The sequence below is a fragment of the Mus caroli genome, chromosome 10 (assembly GCF_900094665.2).
Source record: "Mus caroli chromosome 10, CAROLI_EIJ_v1.1, whole genome shotgun sequence".
Taxonomy (NCBI): Eukaryota; Metazoa; Chordata; class Mammalia; order Rodentia; family Muridae; genus Mus; species Mus caroli.
This window is the reverse complement of record NC_034579.1, coordinates 62,300,300-62,323,656: the sequence shown is the minus strand read 5'-3', so window position 1 is coordinate 62,323,656 and position 23,357 is coordinate 62,300,300. Positions and strand designations below refer to the sequence as shown.

General features: G+C 44.1%; 1 protein-coding gene across 4 annotated transcripts in view; it reads left to right on the top strand.

Moving 5' to 3' along the window:
• Arid5b (AT-rich interaction domain 5B) overlaps positions 1–21,341 on the top strand; it is a 183,683-nt gene extending 162,342 nt beyond the window's left edge. For 3 of the 4 annotated variants that reach the window (XM_029482612.1, XM_029482611.1, XM_021173684.2), the window contains 2 exons: positions 11,922–12,120; positions 15,122–21,341. In XM_029482612.1, the coding sequence (XP_029338472.1) occupies positions 11,922–12,120; positions 15,122–17,290 (2,368 nt within the window). In that variant the 3' untranslated portion in view covers positions 17,291–21,341. The remainder of the gene's footprint in view (positions 1–11,921; positions 12,121–15,121) is intronic. The other variant, XM_021173683.2, reaches the window with a different exon arrangement.
• The last annotated feature ends 2,016 nt before the right edge of the window (positions 21,342–23,357 follow it).

Sequence of the window (23,357 nt, the reverse complement as noted above, 5' to 3'; positions counted from 1 at the left end):
CAGGGAGGATCTCTGTGGGGCTGACTCTGCATGCTCATGGGTTTCTGGGACCAATGAAAGAAACTGGAGCCTAGAACAAATGGCTCTGCTATTGTCCAGTGACACTGTGTCCGACCACACCAGTAGGTGTGTGCAGAGCCTGCAGCCAGGGATAGTTCTGCACTGTTCAGAGGACAATTTTTGGGGATTGAACTCAGGTCACCAGGGTTGCTGGCAAGTGGTAGCCTTCCCTGCTGAGCCATCTCCCTGTCCCCTACATTATTCTTGAAGCAGGGTGTTTTCATCCATCTGGTTCAGCTGGCTAGCCAGCCAACTCCATGGATCTGTCTCTGACCCACAGTGCCTTGGTGAATAGTGCGCTGCCGCTACTACTAGGTTTTACATGGGTGCTGGGTTTCAAACTCAGGTCCTGACACTTGTTGAGCCATCTCCCCAGCTGCTTCCCTGTGGGAAGAATAGTATTCTTACCCTTCTAATACAGGGAGTACTGTTTCCCAACCCCTCCCTTTTGCTTTGCTTCCCTGGACCATGATGGAGGAGCGAGGGCTCTACATCGCGTTATCTACCACTGATGTATTTTTTATGCAGTGCGGTTCGTGGTTCCAGTAAATGTTTCTGTTTTACTACAAGAAAAGGAAAAAACAAAACATCTCCAGTTCCTCATTAAATGTTACTTGTATGTGATTAGTTGGGCACTTTGGGTTTATTAATGAGTGCAATAATAAAAGTAGGAGCCATAGAAATGAATCAATGGGTGTTTTTATTTAAGGCAGAGCAGAAACCGTGCTTACAGTGGCTGTGAATGTCTCGCTGTCGCTGAGGGCCCTGCTCGTCCAAACCTGTCTCTGATTGGTTTAAATAAAATAGGTCCAAGCACTTCATAAAAATGTCTTTGTCAGCCCTGGTTTTGCTTCTAAACCGATTCATCTCTGTCAGTGTTTAATATTAGTGCCAGGCTCCTGGCCATAGTCCATTAGTACTGTATTTAATTGTTCATGTTACAGATGATTACCAATATAAAAAGCCTTCGTGTTTTCCCAGAGCAAGGCTGTTGCTATGTAGACGTCTCAAACTCAGCAAAGCTTATGAAATACGGTTGCTTTCAACATTTCTTGCTGAGATTTATAGATTAAGTTACTGTTGATGAGAACGCCAAGAAATGTCTGTGTTCTCCCGGGCAAAGGGCTCTTCTGAGGACCAGATTTTCTTTCTTATCCAACCCTGAAGATGCCCTTAATTATTATCCTTTTTTTTTTTTAAATCGGGTAAGAAACAAAAACAAAATGGCTACTTCTGTGGACTTTTTTTAATAGCTTGATTTTTTTTTTTTCTGGAGTACTAATTCATTTTAAAGGCTTTGTTTTCATATGCAAATTTTCTTTTTATTTTATGTTTTTGAAGCACAAAAAAGGGGGATCTTTACACAAAATACGAGATTACTGGTTTTAATTTTCTTGAATGAATTACATGCTCTGTTTGTGTGGAGCACATGAAGTTGTTATTAGGGATTTTAAAAAGGAGCAGCATCAGGGCTAAAGCACTTTGTGGTGTGCTTTTCTGAGTATTTAGGAAATCAGAATCCGAAGCAAATGTATTTGTTTGTGAGGGAAATGAGCGTTTACACTTCATCTTCTTGCGTGCACAATGTCCAATTTCAAATTCTAACCTTCTGCTTTTTCCGGAAGAGTTCCTTTGGTTAAGACTCCAAATGGCTCAGACTGCTTACTGCCTAGTGGCTTAGGGTGAGCCGCACCCAACCCAGAGGCAGGGGGCAGAAACTGAATGACAGTCAGCTCACGGGGTCTGCCTGCTTTTCAGAAGGTGGTGGGCAGGATGGGGGTGGGGGGTTGTGCACTGAGTAAGATAAGAACTGTGCTCAAAATCAGACCCCCCAAATCTTTGGGGTTCATAACTGGGCAAAAAGTCAAGAGAAAGGAAGTCAAGGTGAGATTCCCATTCCATTTGTGTCTAGGACACAAGTCCATGTATCCTTGACACCCTTCAAGCTAATAAACACACAGTTGAGAAAGTCACAGGCGGGACCCCTTCATATTCATATATATATATATATATATATATATATATATATATATATATATATGAATTTCCTAAGCCGCTCCTAAGCTGCTCTAGTGTGTGACTCCTCTGTGAACTATTGTTATCAGCCCATAAAAAGGCTTAGTGAATGAGGACAGCTACAGGTAAGCTTTGTGAACTCACTTTGAATTGGAGCAGAGTAATTTTATTTTCATTGAGTGTAATAAAAAAGAAAAAAGAAAAAGAAAGAAAGAAAAAAATCAGGGCTTGCATTGTGTGTGTGTCTTTTGAACTTCTATTTTCCTTAATAACTCATTTTTAGTGTATTTTACCAAAGTGGCAGAAGGGAACACGTTGGGCAGTTAGAAGAGTAGCCCTTTCCTCTGGTCCTTGGATATGTACTGTTTCCCATCGTGGTCACAGACTCGGGTGGCTTTGATACGTTGGTTCACTGGGAGCAGAGATTGCTGAGGAAGGCACAGCTTCTGATCCTCACTGGATAGCAGCCTCCAGGAACCTCTGCTGGTCATGAAAGCTGCAGAAACCCCCGGTTTATCTAACTTATCAAGATGCCTGACTCACCGGCCAGGGATGACACTTAGGTAGTTAAGGCTTTAGAAATCAGATGTGTAATAGATAGAAAGACAAAGAGGCAGCAGAGAAGAGAGGCAGGAGGTTTCCACCCACAGTGAGACATCTTCCTGTAGGCTCTAGAATTTGAGCTGGATCTTAAAGAGGGAAGGTTAGAACTCAAGTCCATCATCAAACAGAGAAGGAAACTGGTTTTAGGGCCAGGAAGGTATGACATCACCTCCCTTGAAATTTCCCGTAGTTCCCAATTCTGTGCCGTGGCTATGATGATTAAAATGAATTTAAATTGTATAGGAAAGGTAGTCCCCTTTAGAACATGCCTGTAAAGGAGTGGAAAGTGAGATTATGATTTCTAAGACCTGGATTCCCAAGCCTGTGACTCAGAGGCAGGTAATGATGCTTGGTCCTCACTCCCTCCAGAGATTATATCCAACAGATTTCTCCATCCCTCATCCAGAGTGGAGTTGCCAGTCAGAGGGATTATATCTGCTTCCTGGCTAACATCTTGTTCATGGGAATTCATGTGGGCAGACTCTTTTCCTCTTTCTGCAACACCACCACCAAGCTAGCTCTCCTTGTCCCCTCAATACTAGAGGTCCAGCTGTCCCTTAGTGACACACAGTAGCTGGAAAAGCCAAACTCATCTCCCTGCTGTGTTAGCATAGCTGCTCTTGGCTTGCCTGTATCCCTACCCAACCCCCACCCCCAGGCTTGCTCCCTGAACCGACCAGAATCTGGTCACTGTCCACCTCCCTCGCGCTGGAGTGACCTTTTACCATCCGTAAGAGCCTCTGCACAGAGGCCAGTCAGGTAATTCCAACCCAAGAGCCTCACTCTTTAAGCATGCCTAAAATGTTCTGGGAACTTCCCAATGCCTGGATATTTCAAGAAACTCAAACAAGACTCTAGCCAGAGCTCATAGTTTGTAAGCATTAGCAACAGCATCTGAAAAAAAAAAAATCTCTATTTAAAAATTCTTAAATTTGCCTCTGGGTTTGAGCTGTAATGACTAGAAGTTGGAGTTTACACTGTTGAGTGTAGAAACAGCCCGAGGCGCACACTCTTCAAGCTTGTCTGTCTGCTGTGCTGAGAGCCATGGCAGGTTCCTTTTCTGCCCGCCTCCTCTGGAAAAGCTCGCCAACCCGCACTTTTTCCATGCCCAAGTCTTTTCTTGTCTCCTTCCTGTCCATTTATTGTCTCCTTTACCCACCTCCCTGCCGTTTGGACTTGAAAAACTCTACAGGTCCACCCACCCAAACTTTCCTGCGAGTTCTCATCAAGCATGAATTTAAATTTGAGAATAGATTATGTGCCTTAGCCTCTTTTTTTTTTTTTAAAATGATAAACAAGAGGCTTATGGTTTCCCTCTCCTCCGGGTTTTATCATTAAGATTAAGTAACCGCATTCTCAGGCTTGCCACTGTACAAACATCTTTTCAGTTTTGAGAGGAACAGACGCATGTCTTCACAAAGGATCTATTGAAAATTCAGAAAGCATGCTTCCAAGAGAGAAAGCTGGGGAGTGTTGGGGGGCGGGGAGAGGGGAGGGAGGCTCAGATGACAAAATGAATGTAATTGTTTACCCTTAAAAATATATCTTTAGCTTGGCCACTGAAAAATCTCTTGGAACATTGTGTTTTGGTACAAGTTGTTACAGAGTTTGTCCAAAGTCATGAGTTGCTGGAGAAGGTTTCAGAAGCCCTGGCATGGGTGGTGGCTTCTAGTGTGACTGGGAGTTGGTGTGATAACGCTCATTGGGAGTTGGTGTGATATCTCTAATATGGACTCCCACCTGCTATCACTTCTGGCATATGATGCTGAGAATTTCAGTGATGCTTATAGACTCACGAAAATGGTGTCCCCTGCCCTTGAAATAGATCCATGCCACTCTAGTCAGAGCTAGTCATCGAGAAGAATCATTTCTACCCATCTATTGTCTGGCACTGTGGAGGGTTGGGAGCTCTCTATGGTCAGTCCATCTTCTGCAATGAGTGTGTATAATCTCTGGGGCATGGAGTTAACCAACCTCCTAACCCGTTCTAGGTTGCTTCAGCATGGTCTTCATTTGAGAGGCATGGGAATGACATCAGTCTAGGCAGAGAAATCCCCAGAAGTAGCAAATAAGCATCGCAAAGCTAAGCTGAGAAGAACTCCAATAGAGAGACCGTGGGAAACTATGGCCCCACTAACATTAAGTGATGGAGGGAAAATTTCATGGAGAAGCCATTCTTCAGTCTCTCTTAATGGTTATAGCAGATTGGGCCCCATAAACAAGGTCAACCCGTCCTGGAGCATCCTGGCATGCCTGTTGTGGTGTACATCAGAGAAGGAATGTGCCCTTCTTGCAGGCTGTGGGGTTGCCTCTGATGTGAGGTGTAGACCCTTTCTTGGATGACCCTGTGGATTCCATGAGCCTGTCGCCTCTGAGAAGAGAAGGCTCACCCTGATCTCTCAGACAATCTCATAGAAGCCTAGAACTTTCTTAACTTGGGCAGGTGCGATCAATTAGGGTACCTCCTAACAAGATTATGTCTCAATCTATGAAGATGGCCACCTAGATGCTAGGGCAGGAAGCCCTGCCTAGCACACCTGGGTTGAATTCCAATTCCAGGACTCAATAGCTGTGTGCTACCATCTAGTTGATGGTTGTCCAACCCAATGACGGTACAACGTGACCTTGTTATCTACAAGTATGTTGGGGGCACATTCCTAGTTATCCTGGAATGTATATTATCCATGACCCACAGGTCAGACACCTTGATTCAGTTGTGATCCTAATTTTTGCCACCCATAAAATGAAGTCAAAATAATATTCGTGTGGCTAGCTCTCTTTATAAGTGTTGAAGGGACAACATGCAAACCCCTGGTATTAATAGTGACTTAATATGATGGCTGCTATTGCTATTATAATGCCTAAGCGATATATGATGCTAACCTGTGCCTGGGTATAACTTGGTGGAACAGCACTTGCTAGTAGGAATAAGGTCCTGGGTTCCACAGATACATAGCATAACTGATCTTCTCTCTGCCTTTCCACCCTTCCTCTACCTGCTTCAAGTCCTTATAACCCTACTTCAGAGCACCCGTCATCTTTATCTACCTCTTCCACACTGGGTCACCTTGATAGAAGCTAAGCCATCCTCTTGCTGGGTCTCTGAATAACACACCTTTTTATCTTCTGCTCTCTGCCTCACAGGCACTGAACAGGATGATGTAGAGGGTACTGTAAATAACAGTAGGCCCCAAAACAAAGCTCTCTCACTCACTGTTCCAGGAGAGTCCCAGCAAACCCTCTCATTCTGGTCTTTCCCAGGAAAAAGACCCTTTCTGAAAGAATGCTAATGTTTTGTCCAGGAAGATAATGGACTCTGTATCTTTTATGGTGTCTTGGTGTGGAGCATAGTCACCTGTATAGACGTTCCTTTTAGCCAGTGCAGCGCAGTCCACTCCTAGTAACTCTTAGGCACACTCCCTCAGGTACTCTGGGTTGTATTCCGTTCATCTCCCCACCCGGTTGAGTTCTACCCGGGACTGAACGCTCCACTGTTTGGATGCTCAGTACGTGCCACTGTGCCATTGCCTTTTCTGGTGCTGGCCGCTCTCCCCAAGGTCAATGGCTTCTGCTGTTTCACTTCAAGCCCCTCCCCCCACACTGACTTTTTTCTTTCTTAACCAAAATTAACACCATAATATGAAAATCTTGGTCAGAGCCTGATTGTTCCTCACACATCTTGTCCCCCATCAAAGGGACAATCTCCATTCTCCACAAGGTCACAGAGCACACACGAGTATACATCTGGTTTCTGCTCTGTTTCTCTGGTGCCTAAATGCTGTTTTGGCGTTTTCGCCAGTGTGGTCTCATGACTGGAAGGGTGGGCAGCATGTGCAGCCAGCTCTTCTGTACTCTTGTGCGCCTTAGCAAGTATGCACCTTCTATCCTCACAAAGGGAAAAAGGCAATTCTCCCGGTCCATATTTGATGAAAGATTGCTTCCCATACTTCACAGGGAAGTTATATTTTCAATTTCTGGCTCAGAAGGGAAATGTCTGGCCAAGGCTTAGAATTTATCAAGCCCGGAATCAACTCAGAGATGTAATGAGGCCATTTGGGGTCAGCTCAGGTCCAAAGCCCCAGTGGAACAAACATGTTATTTCTTTTCTATTGCCACAAAGAAGCCCTGCTAATGTCAGAATAACGGTAATGTCTTTAACTGACCATACACGCCAGCCTTATTATCTCTGCCTCTTACCTGTTCTGCTCTAACATTTATAGCAAATTTTTTTACACTTGAATTTTTAAAGATGGTTTAATACCGGGAGCATGCCTCTAAGCCAGCCGGGGAAGGTTTGAGATGCAGACACACCCTAAAGTCTCTCTGCTCCCTTCCTTAATTCTCAAAATTGAATCAGTTCTGGACATTATTATAATATCCTCCTCAGAGCTCTCTATAAATAGATGGATCATCATTTATTTCTCCTCTTAAGCACCATTTGCTAAATGTTTTGGCCCAAAAGTTCAGTCCTTCCGTATAAATATGCACCAATTCAGGGGACATTATGGCTACTCGTTAGGATGAGACAGGGCAGGCATTGTTTTTTTTTTTCTCTCTGCTCACAGGGAAGGGAGGGCGTGTCACTTAATAAATATGAGGGCGCTTTCTTCTTTTGTGCAAAGTGTAAATGACAAGGCCTGCGATATATATTTCTCTGATGCCAGCCTGCTGCTTTTGGTCTTGAGAAAGAGAGGCGAGGCCCCAGGGAGGATTGCAGACTTGGTAAATATAAAATTATCTACCTCAGTGTTTAAAAAAAATAATAATAATAAAAAGGGAGAGAGAGTTGGCAAGTTGCCAGATTCCTTACATTATAGTAATAGATTTGCTGACCCCTGACTTCCGCTGTAGAGAAATGTATTGAATATTTTATAATATCAGACCGAGGCACATCTAAAAACCTAGTGTTCTGAGCGTCATTATTCAACTTGAGATTTAGCGAAGCCACAGTTATTTTCCAGCAGGCAATTTCTTGTACGATGATAATTTACCGGCTCAGACATTAATAAATCAAGGTTATAATGTCATTGATTTGTTCATTTTAACTTGGGTAGATTTTTAAGTCTCCCTTATTTTTTTTTTCTTTCTTTTAAAGGAAGAAGGACAAGGGGGGTGGGAATCTGTGTTTTCACAGTGACTGAATTTAATAAGGATCTCTGTGATAGCAAAAGGCTCCCCTACTGTTTCTGCTTTGAGGTGGAAAAATGTTATTCTTGTATTATTCCTGGGGAAAAAAATAAAATAAAATCTCATGCTGCTCCAAATCTTATGCCTAGAAAAAGCTGTTATCTCCCCCCCGCCCCCCAATACGTGATGGCTTACCTAGTTCACATCCATTAGTGACATCGTAAATAAGCAGTTTGCTAATCTGAAATAGGAAATCTGGACAAGAAGAAAGACCCATTTATCTCCACAGCCTTCCATCTCTAACCTCAATGCAGACGGGAGGTAGGGGTTTGGGGGGATCTGGACAGATTTACTAATGAGTGTATTTCTCCTCTTTCTCTCTGCTTCTACCCACCCAAGACTCAGCCTACATTCTTTTGAGTTGCAGCACAATGAAAATATTTCTTCTGTGTAATAGATACATTTTTCACGGTGGGGGTGGGGTCATACATGTTTGCTTTTCATCTATACCATCTCGAAGCTGATTAAAATCTTCGCTGTCCTACAAATATTTGAGAAACAATCCTCTGAGAGGCACAGGCATGTTACATTACACTACATCCTTTTATAGTATACAGGCCTACATGGCTTCCTGTATTGGGCAACGCTGATCTGAGAGAACGTTAATCTGTTTTTAACGATGACATGTGTGCGTGGAACATTGAAACGTTCAGAAACCGATCGTTGCTTTTGTCCTCTGGTGCTGTAGAGAAAAGTTCTAATAATCAGATGATAAAGATCACATCCTGTGGGGGTAATTGGGCTGCACCAGGACAGAACTTCAAAAAAAAAAAAAACACTCAAGGAAGTCACAATCGGAAGTCGCTGTATGAAACAGGGCTTGTTTATGTACTGTGTGGGAATGTGCCCTGTTCCTCAAAGCTCGTATTTCAATTATTTTTCTGTTTCACTGCTGCCTTTCTTGTTTTATTTTGGGAACCTTTTTCTCTCCTTCTGAACAACTCTAATTATATTTCAATGATTTAGAAATAGGGAAAAAAAACACTCATTTAGTTGACCTACACACACACACACACACACACACATGCACGCATACACACAGGCACACTCTCCTCTGGAAGCAGAGCTTGTATTTGGATTGAGTTTTATCCTTAGTCATGCCTCTTCCCAGATACAAGAAACACTTAATTCCTGATTTCCTGCCTTCTGGCTTCAGGCCTCTGACCAGTAAAGTAAAGATATATTTTGTACTATTGGAGGCTTGCCCGCTGCTAAGTTGAGTCAAAATGAGAAAAGATGAGGGGGAGCGGGCGGGGGGTGGTGATGGGAATGAAAATACTGCCCAGCCTCATGAACTTGCAAAATTGTAAGATAACTTCCTGGGATCCCTGGGTGACTCCCCAACCTGTTCTCTGTGTTCCTTCCACCTCCTCCTTCTCTTCCTACTCCTCTTCTCACTCTGTACCGCCATTCTCAAGAAAGAGAGTCTCTCGTGATGTCACCATCTCCATTAGACAAGGGAGCCAGGGGGAGGGAGGTACCACAAATGGCAAACATTGGAATACCAGGGCTTCTGAGCTCCTTGGTTCCCATGGTAACAAAACAAAAGCACAACAAACCTATCTGTCCCAACAATAAAATGTGTTTTCATTAAAATCAATTTAAAATATTTTTCCAGCTCAAAATATTCAATGCATTTTTGCTCCTGGTTGGGGAAAAACAATCCCTTACTTTCCGATATTGAAAGGGGGATCAAGTCTCAGGCTGAACAATGCAGAAAAGAGAGGAATTGGTGTATGTTGGGGGCTGGGAGGGAGGAGTCAGTGACTTCAGAGATGAGACAAAATAGATTCAAGTATGAACAAGACTGCTTTTTTTCCCTCTCTCTCTTCTGCCTAGTTATGCTTTTCATTATATAAACATGCACTATAATATTATGGTGGGAAGCAGGTATTTGGCAACCATATATTATTTTAGTAAGTCTACATGAAGAGAGCCGTTTCCAGTTTTAGCAGCTGTAACGTGTTTAAACTCGGGCTGTAATGGGATCTGAAGATAACTCTCCCCCATGGGTTGTGTTGATCTTCGTGACTGGCCGAGTGCCACACAGAGGCCTCCACAGTATTACCCATGCCTCTTTGCACATGCCTTGTCTGTGCATGCTCGCTAAACAGACCTGGGCCCTAAAATTCCATAAATCCACATTTGACTTTTTCCACAATGTGCTTGCTTTTGTTGTTGGTGTCTCAGATGTCTCCAAGTCTTAACTGAGAACCCCAGAACAGTGGTATGTATTTAAGTAGCTAATAGACAAATTGCATAATCAGAAACCAATTTTAAGATACTCAACAAATATTCCAAATCAGGATTCTTGGGGGTGGGGTGGAGTGGGGAGAAGAGGTTCGGGTGTTTTAGCTTCAAAATAAAGGATTCCCAATATTTGAACAGATTGCTGTTGCTTCTAAGCCAAGTACATTTTCTTCATTGAGTCAACTTGTCGTATTTAAAACAAATTATGTTTGCTGTATTAAGGTTCACATTTTGAAGGCCGAGCCTTGTATTAATCCCACAGTGAGTCATTAATCATACCAAATGCATTAGAAAAACTTTAATCACTGGATTGTAATGCAACCCGTGCCTTTTAATTACATCAGCTCTTTCCCGGTTCAGATCAAGAGCTGCGTTGCAAAGGGAACAGATTAAAAACAGAGCTGTTTGATGTCTCTCTTTTTAGAGCAATTTTATGCACTTTGTTTTTAAAAGTTATGTAATTAAAATGTTCGGAATTTTTCAGTGCTCTGATTTTCCTTGCTGTGGTGGTTAGCTGGCTTCCTTCTGGCTAAGGCCCTTTCTAACTTGGCACTCATCCCCCCCAAAAAAACCAGACCTTTTCCTGGATGGGATTGCCTGTCCCATCAGGGCTACAGAATACATCTGTCTTGGCCAAACTGAGTATGCCTCCTCTTGACCTTTGACCTCGAGTGCTGGTCTTCAAGGTATAGCAGTGGAGAGGTGTCAAAGCCAGTATTATATATTGTATTTTTTCCCCCAGTGGTATATATTTATTGAACGTGGGGTTGGGTTTCGTGAAAGCAATTCCTATCTACTGGGTCATGCATGGCAAGTCTGCATGTTGAGGTTAATAAAAATGATAACTCTGACCAGAGATGCAAGCACATTCAAATTCCAGGTCTAACAGCTGCTGTGACCCTTAGGCTCATTGCTTAATCTTGGGAATGGTGGTGGTGGTGGTCATGGTGGTGGTGGTCGTTATGGTGATGATGATGATGATGGTGATGGTGATGACAATAATCCGAGAACATGTGGCATAGATTATATGGAATGATTTTTACCGTCTACCTAGCCTGTCTTAGAATAGAAGCTGGATGAGGTCAGAGGCTCAGAATATTTGGTTCATGGCTGTATTTCAGTATCTGGAGCAGTGCCTGGCACAGGGTGGATACTTGATAAGCATTTGACTTAACTGTAAGTGAACAATAGCTGTCACTATTTTCCTGATGTCACTGGCAATCGGCCAAGTGCTAGGGGCCATTGTGACAATGTCAATCTTGGCTCCCTCCATTGGTGTTCTTGGTGCATCAGCTCTCAGAACCAAAAGGACAGAAGTCTTCCAGAGAAGTATTTAAGAGACCAGATAAGCAAGTTTCACTAGTAGAGTAGATTACATCGAGTGAGTCTCTAGGGTGTATACATGACACAGGGATGTGGCCATTCAGCAAGTTACTTATGCATGGCTTGGCTTTACTGAGAGACAATATTCATCTTATTTGTTGGAGAGTTATGTGTTTGTAACTTTTACTACTGTAGTAGGTTGTTCTAATTGTTCTATTTCATTAATTATAGCTACTAACCTCTTATTCTACTTAATTTATAAATTAGGCTTTATCAGATATTGAAGCTAGGATATGGAGAGAGCTTGATATTAACAACAGTCAGCATCTACGAGGAGCCTTAGAATGCATTGCTATAGATCGAGGGTGGGGCTACTACGTAAGAGGAAACAAGCTCCATACCAATGATGTCACTAAGCTCCATACCAATGACGTTACCAGAATTGGCCAACCGATGACACATCTCTTCTGCCTTCCATTTAGGTTAATCCTGCCATACGAAAGATTTATTAAGGGAGAAGAAGATAAGCCTCTGCCGCCAATCAAACCTCGGAAACAGGAAAACAATACGCAGGAAAATGAGAATAAAACAAAAGTCTCGGGAAACAAACGTATCAAACAGGAAATGGCCAAAAACAAGAAAGAAAAAGAGAACACCCCCAAACCCCAAGATACATCTGAGGTGAGTTGCTGCACCCCTTGGTGGTGCCAACCCTAGGGAACACACTTCTTGGTGATTTTATAGCCAGATTTTTAAGGTGTGACTTGGGGGAACTGGGGAGAGGGGAGGGAGCAGGTGTCAGAGAGAACAGGGTTAAAATCTCTGGGTTCCTCCTTGGGGTTTTTCTCTAAAATTTTAGGGACATTCACTTCTCATTCAACAGCCTTGGATTGAGATCAATTTATCAACATCTTTGGTCTATATTGATTACAGAGAGAGTACGAAGTGATTCCACAGAAACCGTTAATATCGCTCATATTAATAGATAGTTTCTGGACCTTTGAAGTGAAGCTTCAGCCCTCGTTTCTCAATAGAAAGCATGCCTGGTAGCATCCAGCCAACCAAGGAGGCTGATCTGGGCTCTGTTTCAACATGAATAATCAAAAATCCAGCTGCCCTTTTGAAAAAAAAAAAAAAAAAAGACAAAACAGCAGTTACATTCAGAGACAGCATGTTCTAGGATTCAACCCCTGAGGGAATTTGGGTACTGATCTTCAGACTTATAATGAACATGTAAGAGACAGCTTCATTAAATACCAGTTTAAAACACAGTCACATACACACAGAAAGAGACGCAAACTCCCAGACGATTCCTTTTTTAAAAGATGATATTAATACCTTGCTTTTCTGGAGACTGAACCTTGAACCTCAGGTTTTGCACACACTAGTGTAGTGTTCTACTGGTGAGCACTTTTTAGTGAAAGACAGGGTCTCTATAAGTTGTTGAACCTGGCCTTGAACTCATCCTGCAGCACAGGCAGAACTTGAACTCACATCCTCCAGTCTCAGCCTGAGCCAGGCTGAATTTTACTAAGTTTCATGATTTTTAAGTTCTACATATTCTAAAAGGAATAAAATACAAGATGCTGCAGACTTGCAAACATTTGCAAATTTGCAACAACAACAGAAATGGCCCAAAGCAAGGAAATTCCATGTTAAGGCTCACATTCCATTCCTCCTTGACTCTGGTGATTTATCACAGGGCTTTAGATTGCTGAGCTCTATACCAGATGCACAACACAGCCAAAGCACCCGCGGATACTTGGAGGATCATGAGGCCGGCTGACTTTTGAATGGCTCCAACTGGGTGGGCAAACTGTAAAACTGAGTTTGTGAACTGCGGCAAGGATCCTTAGTCCACCCCTGGAGCCCCCTTAGCTCAGGAGGTGACAATTGCCAAGAGCAGAATGGGCAGCCTGGCTACAAAGAGTCCTTCGGATCTCTGAAAGCTGTGGCTTTCCCTGTTCTCAACAAGGAAATTATTCCAGTGCCAGTGATGCCCTTCCCTGGAGTGGGCTCTGGGCATCTGGAGCATCCAAGCCTGTCATGTGAAGTCTTGACATCTCCACCTCTTTGAAATCATATATTCAGTAAGAACCAGGCCCACCAACTCCACAGGTCTATGTTACAAATTCAACATACCTGTGAGCCAGGTTTAGGAGTTGCATTTAATGCCGTATTATAGTTTTTCATGTTTTCTACCTGACAACTGAAGGCAGTGGAGAAGAGGGAAGAAGTCTAGTCATATTCACTCTCCTCAGGGATTACAAAGTACAGAGTGAGACCCAGGTAGTTCAGAAAGCACAGTCTTTAGAGGAAAGAAATAAATGCTTTTTCTTTCATTGGCCTAACTTTCAAATCCCTCCCTAAATCAGGTTTATAGACAGATATGCAAGACTCCGAGATAGCTGAAGGCCAAGGTCAAAGAAACTTTGTTGAGTTGAACAGTTTACCTTTTACACTCTCCTATTTTTATGTCTCTTAATATATAAGCTTAAGAATGAAATCTGTACTTAAAAAGACAGTTACTATGCAAGAAGAGGGTCAGACTGTTGGGTATCACATATGCCTGGCAAGCAGGGTTATCTTCATGTAAATTTGAGAAAAAAAACATCCACAAAATGGATATGAGTCCTTGAAAGTACTTTTCCCAAATATCCCCCAATCCAACATTTTAAAATCTTCCTCAAAGGTAAGATTTAGTCTGTAGTTTTGTCACAGCAGAAAAGGTACTAGTGATGTGACTGGGCCGAAGGAGCAACTCAATAATGTTTCGTGCCATTATTATTATGCAAAGGCTTGTCCATCAGTCTCACACACTTATAATGCCATTGCTTTTATGACTCGATAGTAAATGGCTTAAATTGTGTCCATATCTACTACCAAAAAAAAAAAAAAAAAAGTAGCCATTCCACTGACTGATTTATTTCAATAAGTAGAAAAGCTGTGTTGGGAGGCAACAATTCTACCTGAGTTATGTGAATTATTTCACTTGTGGCTTTGATAGCAATGAGTTTGGTGTGTCATAGAAGGACCTAGACTATCCCCTCACTCTGGATGCACACATTTCCATCTGCTTATGTCTTTGGTGTTTTAACAAGACCAACACGTTGTATTGTTCTTCGAAACAACGAATAACATAACTATAGCTGGTTTCCAGTGGATCCCACTGACTCCTTAGGAGGGGACGCTTCTTAAGGAAACCAAGGAATAAACCTGTTTGTTATTGGCATGGGGTTGGTTCAATTTTTTGAGAGATGTTACCAAAAAAAAAAAAAAAAAAAAAGAAAAAAAAACTTTCTAGGAAGCATCACAAAGTGCATGTGCAACATGTGATTTAAAACCTATTTGGATAATTGACTGATTTGACAAGAAGACAACCTTAGAATTAAACTAAGTATCAGAACGGAACGATCTGATATGTCAGGACGTCACTCTGCTGTTTTGATAGGTGTCTGATAAGGGGCTGAAGCGAACATGCTTATTTCCCTGAATGTCTCTGTAATTTAGATTTCTTTGTTTAGAGCCATGATTGGGGAGTAATAAAACCTTACAGAAACTTGGTGAGTTGATTGACAAGCCTGGCTTCAAGGATAACTGCTGTGTGTGATACTCTGTTTCCTAATGAAATGTGTCAGCATGCATGGTTCTCTTCTAACTGTCTCCTACGACGTTTTTCCAGGTTTCGTCGGAGCAAAGGAAGGAAGAAGAAACGTTAAGCCACAAGAGCAGCCCCGAGCCTCTCCCTGCTCCTGAAGTAAAGAAGAAACCAGAAGGGCACAAGGATCTTGGAGCGAGGGCCCCAGTGTCCAGAGCAGACCCAGAAAAGGGCAATGAAACTGACCAGGGTTCCAACAGCGAGAAAGAGGCCGAGGAGATGGGAGATAAGGGCCTTGCCCCTCTGCTTCCAAGCCCTCCCTTGCCTCCTGAAAAAGATTCAGCTCCTACTCCTGGGGCTGGCAAACAGCCCCTTGCCTCTCCCAGCACCCAGATGGACTCAAAGCAAGAAGCCAAACCCTGCTGCTTTACAGAGAGCCCTGAGAAGGACCTCCAAGAAGCACCCTTCTCCAGCTTCTCCGCCACCAAGCCGCCACCACTGGCAAGCCAGAACGAGGCAGAGGAAGAGCAGCTCCCTGCCACGGCCAATTACATTGCCAACTGCACTGTGAAGGTGGACCAGCTGGGCAGTGACGACATCCACACTGCCCTCAAGCAGACCCCGAAGGTCCTTGTGGTCCAATCATTTGACATGTTCAAAGACAAAGACTTGACCGGCCCCATGAATGAGAACCATGGACTTAACTACACGCCCCTGCTTTACTCCCGGGGCAACCCCGGTATCATGTCCCCATTGGCTAAGAAAAAGCTTTTGTCTCAGGTGAGTGGGGCCAGCCTCTCCAGCAGCTATCCCTATGGCTCCCCGCCCCCTTTGATCAGCAAAAAGAAACTCATTGCCAGGGAAGACCTGTGCTCGGGTTTGTCCCAGGGCCACCACAGCCAAAGCTCTGACCACACGGCCGTCAGCCGGCCATCCGTAATCCAACATGTTCAGAGCTTCAAAAACAAGGCCTCCGAAGACAGAAAGAGCATCAACGACATCTTCAAGCACGACAAAATGAGCCGGTCCGATGCTCATCGATGTGGCTTCTCCAAGCACCAGCTCGGCTCCCTGGCAGACTCCTACATCCTCAAACAAGAGACGCAGGAGGGCAAGGATAAACTGTTAGAGAAGAGAGCCGTCTCCCACGCCCACGTGCCCAGTTTCCTGGCTGACTTCTACTCATCCCCGCATCTCCATAGCCTCTACCGGCACACAGAGCACCATCTTCATAACGAACAGTCCTCCAAGTATGCCGCTAGGGACGCGTACCAGGAATCCGAAAACGGCGCCTTTCTTTCTCACAAGCACCCGGAGAAGATCCACGTCAATTATCTTGCTTCTCGCCACCTGCAAGATAAGAAAGTGGCAGCGGCAGAAGCCTCTACCGAGGATCAACCCACAGATCTGAGCCTTCCCAAGAACCCACATAAACTAACCAGCAAAGTCCTGGGCCTGGCCCACTCCGCCTCGGGGTCCCAGGAGATCAAAGGCACCTCCCAGTTCCAGGTCGTCAGCAACCAGAGTCGAGACTGTCATCCCAAAGCCTGCCGGGTATCGCCCATGACCATGTCGGGCCCTAAGAAATACCCCGAGTCACTTGCAAGGTCAGGAAAGCCTCACCAGGTGAGACTGGAGAACTTCAGGAAAATGGAAGGCATGGTCCATCCCATCCTGCACCGGAAGATGAGCCCGCAGAACATTGGAGCTGCTCGCCCCATAAAGCGCAGCCTGGAGGATTTAGATCTGGTGATCGCCGGGAAAAAGGCCAGGGCTGTGTCTCCCTTGGACCCAGCCAAGGAGGCTTCTGGGAAAGAAAAGGCCTCTGAACAGGAGAGCGAGGGCAACAAAGGCGCCTACGGTGGGCATTCTGGAGCTGCCTCGGAAGGGCACAAGCTCCCGCTCTCCACCCCTATCTTCCCGGCTTTGTATTCTGGGAGCCTGTGTAATTCAGGCCTCAACTCCAGGCTCCCGGCCGGGTACTCCCATTCTCTGCAGTACTTGAAGAACCAGACGGTGCTTTCTCCTCTCATGCAACCCCTGGCTTTCCACTCGCTCGTGATGCAGAGAGGAATTTTTACATCGCCGACAAATTCTCAGCAGCTGTACAGACACTTGGCCACAGCCACCCCTGTAGGAAGTTCCTACGGGGACCTGTTGCACAACAGCATCTACCCATTAGCTGGTATCAACCCTCAGGCTGCCTTCCCGTCTTCTCAGCTGTCATCCGTACACCCCAGCACAAAACTGTAAGCCTCGCTGTGCCCAGCATCCCCAAATGGTGTGGTCCATTGCACCAACTCTTGGAGGGGCTGGCTTGCAAAGTTGGAAGTCAGTATTCCTTCTGATCTGGTTTCGTCCCAGCCATAGAGTTGTACATACCTACCTTTTCGGGGACAACCCTAGCCTGACTGGCCAGTTGTGACCTCTCCCTTCCAACACAGATGGCCTAGGGCCTGGGGGTCATTGTCTTTTCACGTTGGTCTTGTGAAGGTATCTGTGGTCTATCCCAGAAGAACGCAGAGGACCCCATCTGAGTTTGGATGGTAAGGAAGCAACTTGAGCATAAAGTTGTGGTGGGGGCGGGGGAGGCAGGCTTTTCAAAGGCAAGGGCAAGAAAGACTGGCACATAATAGCCAGGGGACGCCCTGTCATCAAACTCACCAAGTTCAATCAATGCAATGTATAGTAAAACTTAAAGAGACCTTTCATTCTGACACTATTAAACAATCCAGAGAAGGAAACACTGTTAAACTGTATATATTCGCTTCTTAAAGCTACCCGTATCACTGTTGGCTCACCTAATTTACATACAGGTAGTTGTGTTTCCCTCCCGGTTCCTTCTTATTCCTGCCCTCGGGTATTTTTTTTTTTTTTTTGGTTTGTGTATCTGTTTGTTTATCTGTTTGTTTTTTAATTAAACAGCATCCCTTCTGTTTGTAGGTCTTTTGTTTTGATTTGTTTTGTTCTGTTTATAAGGCTGACTGATTCTTCTAGTTGTCCATGTGTAGTCTATCGACCCCACCCCAGCCCCCCGCCCCCACCACATCTTCTTTTGAGCAGCTTTGGGTGGTCAAGTTATTGTTTACAAATTGAAGCAACTGATTTTAGTGGAACAGACTGTAAAGAACACCTCCCCCCCCCCTCCTCCCCGGAGAACACAAGCTAGCTTAAAGCCTGTGCCTTTGTGGGTCTGCGCCTGGAGGATTCTGCCCTCTTAAGTGGGATGGCTATCTGAAAGAGTTTAGATACTGCTTCCCCCAGCCAAATGCTTTGCTTTGAAGTATTGGATTATGTGAAAATATTAAGCATTGCACTCACCTTATCTAGGCTGTGAACCCGTCCTACATACCAGAGAATTCAGAAAACAAAAACCTTGTTGGTGAAAAGCCACTGAGTGGACCCCACTTCATGGGCTGAGGAGAGGTTTCAGGAGTTTCAAAACTTAGGACAAGAGCCAGGGTAACTCATGCCAGTGCTGGAACAGCACCTTTCAAATGGTCTGCAGAAAGGGGACTTGGGAAAGGGTAGTGTGTAACTCCCAATGTCTGACCACTGGGCTACCCAGCCAGGCCTTGGCCCATCAAGAGACAGGGTGATTGCCATCATCAGATGGCTTCTTGGGTTTCCTAGTCAGATTCTCCCAAGGAGACATCTTTGAGGAATAATTGGATGACCTGTTTGTAAAAGAAAGCCATCTTCTTGGGTGTCTAGGGCCTGGGTCTGATGAGTATTTGTCCCCGTAAAGTGGTTTGTATCAAGTTTTTCACCACTTGGCCATACTATCTGCTTTGGAGGTCTTTTGACTGGCACTCTTTGACAACGATTCCATTTGCTCCCAAAGCACAAAATCTGCTACGTGTAGCAAGTGCATCCTTCGAGTGGATTCTTGTTCCCATCCGCACACAACCCTGGTGAAAACTTCTTTGATGAAGTCCGCAGCCCTCTGCCCTCTTCTCCACCAACGCCAGTAGACTATAGGACCATAGTTAACCAAGTCTCTCTCTCTCTCTTTTTTTTTTTTACCTCTGACATATTTAAGTCTATGAAACTTGATGACGGTTTTCAACATCTCTGAATAGGTAACTGAACTACAAAAATAATCAAAACCAGTGACCGTGAATCTACGGCTCTTAACGCAAAGCCATGCATGCCATTCGTTCTTATTGAAATGTCCTCATGATATGAAGCCAAATAGTCCATGTAGTAACATGCTATCCAAAGGTGGAAACAAAAGAATGTAGCGACCCAGTGTTAAGAGTTCCATTCGCTTCAATTAATTATTTACCTTCCTGTGGAATAATATATATAAATATATATTATATATTTAATAGGACCATAGATAGATTAGTATAACTTAGCTCATAAATGTGCACATGCAGAATATTCTGCTGTTGTTGCACAAGAAAAAGGGTGTGTGTGTTGGGGGTGGGTCTCAATTCCAGCCAGCATGATACTGGCTAGGACACAGTATGAAAAAGTGACGCTAGATTGAATAGCCACAGAATCAGAAGAGGAGAAAAGGAACCAGGGATTCTATAGCAGACATGGGCTGGATCCATACATGGTCCCTGTGAGTTCATCTCTCAATGCAAAACGGCGATGTCTGTCCCCACACAAAAAAACCCACCACCACAAGCTCACCCATTTGTAAGATGGGGCGACTGATTTCCTCAGTGCGGTGATTTGTGATGTGTTCGCCAAGTAGGAATTCAATCACGCCATTTTCAAACAATGTCAACATATCCAGCTATTTTTTTTTCTCATCTCTTCTGAGAGAAGACTCGCTATTTCTGTTGTAGGGAGCTCGGACCCTCCGTGAAACATCAGGACCAATGCAAAGACCTGGGGGCCAAGGGGGGGGGTGGTTAATCTCCCAGTAGAAGTGGTGTGTTATTTGTTTTCAAACTCCAAACGGAGATCTTGGAGATCTTTCAAAAAGACCATTGAATTTCTCATTGGCTGAGAAGGACATTTTTTAAAAGTCTTAAATCTGGCTTTGTTTGCATTGTTTGAGTTCAAGGGGCCTTATTATTGAATGGCGTTGCACAAGCCTTTCTTTTTTGCAAGCAAACCATTGTTATTAGTTATTCTGTAAAGGAAATTGTGGAATCCAATTGGCACCGGAGTCCTAAATCCATTTACCAAGTGCGGCTTCCGAGAAATGTTGCAATTCAAAATGCACCAAGCCCGTGAATTTGTTGGGGGATTTGAAGATTCTAAATAATATTTAAAAAGATGTCATCTCTAGACAACTTTGGAGGTCTCAGTTTTGGAAATTCAACTTAAAAAATAAGATAGAAAGTAAAAATAAAAATACCATAACAGCCCAACCAAGCGTTAGGCTTAAAGTATTTTTTTCTTAGTAACTGATTCAAACATGTAGCATTTGCCACAGGTCAGACAGGTTTATTTCCTAGCTAGAAGCTCCCGGCTTTACTTGTTCATCAGGACATCTATAGAAGGGTTTGTCTCAGTGTTGAGCTTACCCAGCTTCGCCCTCTGGTGCATGACTCCTTGGGTCCTGTATTTCACTGTGTCGGTGTGTCTGATGGAAGTTTCAAGGTGGTCCCACGAAATATATTTTATGTAGTGTGCCTTCAAAGAGAACCATTTATCTCTCTTCTCGTGTTGTCCCACTAAGTCACATTTGGTGGTGGCCAGCCAAGTCCCGTGTGGTCTAGTCTGACTCATTATCCTGGGCTAAGAAAGGAACGGGAATGGTTTTGCCCCAGTGAGACCCACACCACTGGAGCAGGGACTTTGAGCATCTCCGCTCCAGTGTTGACTGTTGATGTATTTGATATTCTGCTTATCTCCCTATGGCGGAAAGAACTCTGAAAAAAAAAATAGCAGCGTAATCTCTTGGCTGTTTATACTTTTTTAAACTTCCCTGTGTTGTAAATATTGTACACTCTGAGTAACCCCAGCTATGTAACCTTGATGCTCTGTAAGGTGATATTTGTATATAGCAACCTGGCCCAGTGATGTTATATAATTTCCCAATGGAGAGGTTATTGAGTAGCCTTGGCCTCTAGTTTTAAACACTACCAGAAGAATGCTGAGCCAACTATAAACACTCAATTTTTGTATGTTTTCCAAATTGTACTTATTACCGCTTTTGATACTGTATTCTGTGCCAATGGTTTCCCAATCACATAGCAGGCAAGAGATATTTTGTACTTTTTGATCCACTGTAATATTTAATAAAAAATGTTACTATCTGTTTCCTTTGGGAGTGTCTGTCTCTTATTCCTGGGGAGCTTTGTGGCCAGAGCAGAGGACTTCCAGTCTCTGCTCTCCAAATTGGAGAGGTACTGATGATAATGAGCGTAGCTTACTGGGGACCTACTAGAAGCTTCCTTCGCCTATGAATGGTTATGGCTGATTTACTAATGAGAAAATTATAGTTTAGAAAGGTTTTCACTTGCCAAAGAGTGTCTGACTAACAAACGGTAGAGTCAAGATTTGAACTTGGCAAGGGAGGGTGAAGGAGGGCAGGCAGGCTAAGTCTCCCAGTTCCTAAGATGGCAGGTCACATTAAGTTACTGTTTGTTGAGTTAGTCATCAAATGTACCTAGATACCTCCATTGCCAGGGCTTTGCTGTTTGGAACTGGGAACACAATGGAAATGGAAAGAGGCTCCCAGAGGAGCCTAAAAGTCTCACTGGAAAGAAGTCATTTACCCTTAGAAGGTTAACAGCCCAAGGTGACCTCATTCTGGGAGAGGAGTCTGATGACTAATGTGATACCTAAGAGGAAGTCACCACTGAACGGATAAGCAGCGTGAGTTAACTAGAGTGGACTGGGAGAGGGTAATTTAAGCGTCAGAGAGCTTTAAAGGCCCCAAAACAGGAATGAGTTAAACTTAACAGTAATTGAACAGGGTCTGAGGGTGATAGCTTACAGGGCATGATTAACAGACAGCAATGAAGGAATGTGGTTAGGTGAGGTTAAAGTATGGTGGAGACCATCTAAGTAGGCCAGATTGAGCCTCTGCTCATTGTCCTGACCAAAAGAAGAGGTTTAAGCAGGGAGGCCACCGAGTTAGGTTGTCCCCACTGACATCATTCACAAAGAGCTGCCGAGTGGAAACAGGCAGAGTGCAGCCTAACATAGAAGTGGCGGACGTTTTGCCTGGGGTGGTAGACTGGATGGCCACATCCCTGAGGGACTTGGAAGAAAGAGCACAGGGGTTGAAAATGCAGGAACTTGACGTCAGTATCAATAGCGTCCATTGGGTAGAGATGATAGATAAAGATGTTGGGCCCTTCCCCGAAAGCCTGTGGGCTCGCCCCTGGCCCAACTCAATTTACCAGCAGTTGAAATGAGGCATCTGTGACGCAGTCCTACGGATTCCTTTCCTGAGGAGTCTCGGAGATAAGGCAGGAAGGGCAGGAATGAGGTCAGGGAGGACTCCCGTGACAGTTGAGGCTTGAGACAATATCACGTCATCAGGAAAGGCTTTGAGTAGACCAGAGAAATCAATTTGGAGGCAAGCATGCATGCCACTACAACTCTGGACGTGTGGGAGGGGGTTGGGGGGAGCATCCATTTAGATAAAAAGACAATCCAGGACCCCTTTTCTCATTAGAATAGACTCTCCAGTGGACGACAAGGGCAGCAAGAGTTGTGACAACATAGCTGTGTTCCCCACCCTCTCCTCCCTGACTGCCATCCCTTTTCTAACGGGAAGGACCCTTAGCCCCATGGTCCTCTGACCATGACTTTGACCCACGTCTATCTCATCCTGTACTGTGGCTTGGTTGCATGCAGCAGAAGAATATCTATCCCTCTGCACCACACTGGGCCTTTGTAGATGAGATTCAAGCACAACAGGAAACGTCATGATTTTTTTTTTTTTTTTTAAATTAGGCTTGCTTGGTAAATGTTGTCAGAACGGGACAATACCTTCGGTAAAGATTCACTTGGGGCACAAAAGCAATGAAAATACCTAATGATACATTCCAGGAAAACGGCCAAAGAGAACAAATGTTTTACAGCTGATAGCGATCAGGGTCTTAGTGGTTATTTACAGTAAGCTTGAGTGGAGAGGAAGAGTTGGAAATGACCAGTGGTCAGGAGTGGGGTAAGAGAAGAGAGAGCCATAGGTTGATCTACAAAAATAAATAAATAAAAATAAATAAATAAATAAATAAATTGCATTAATTTGTGCTACATGGATTCAGAATTCCTGAATTCAAGGACCTCTGGGCAAATTACCAGAATTAACATTGTGAAGCATCTGTTGAAATAGCAGACTATTTTTAATCGTGTTTTTCCAGGGCCACAGGCATCCAGCCAGCTGCCTCGTGTATAG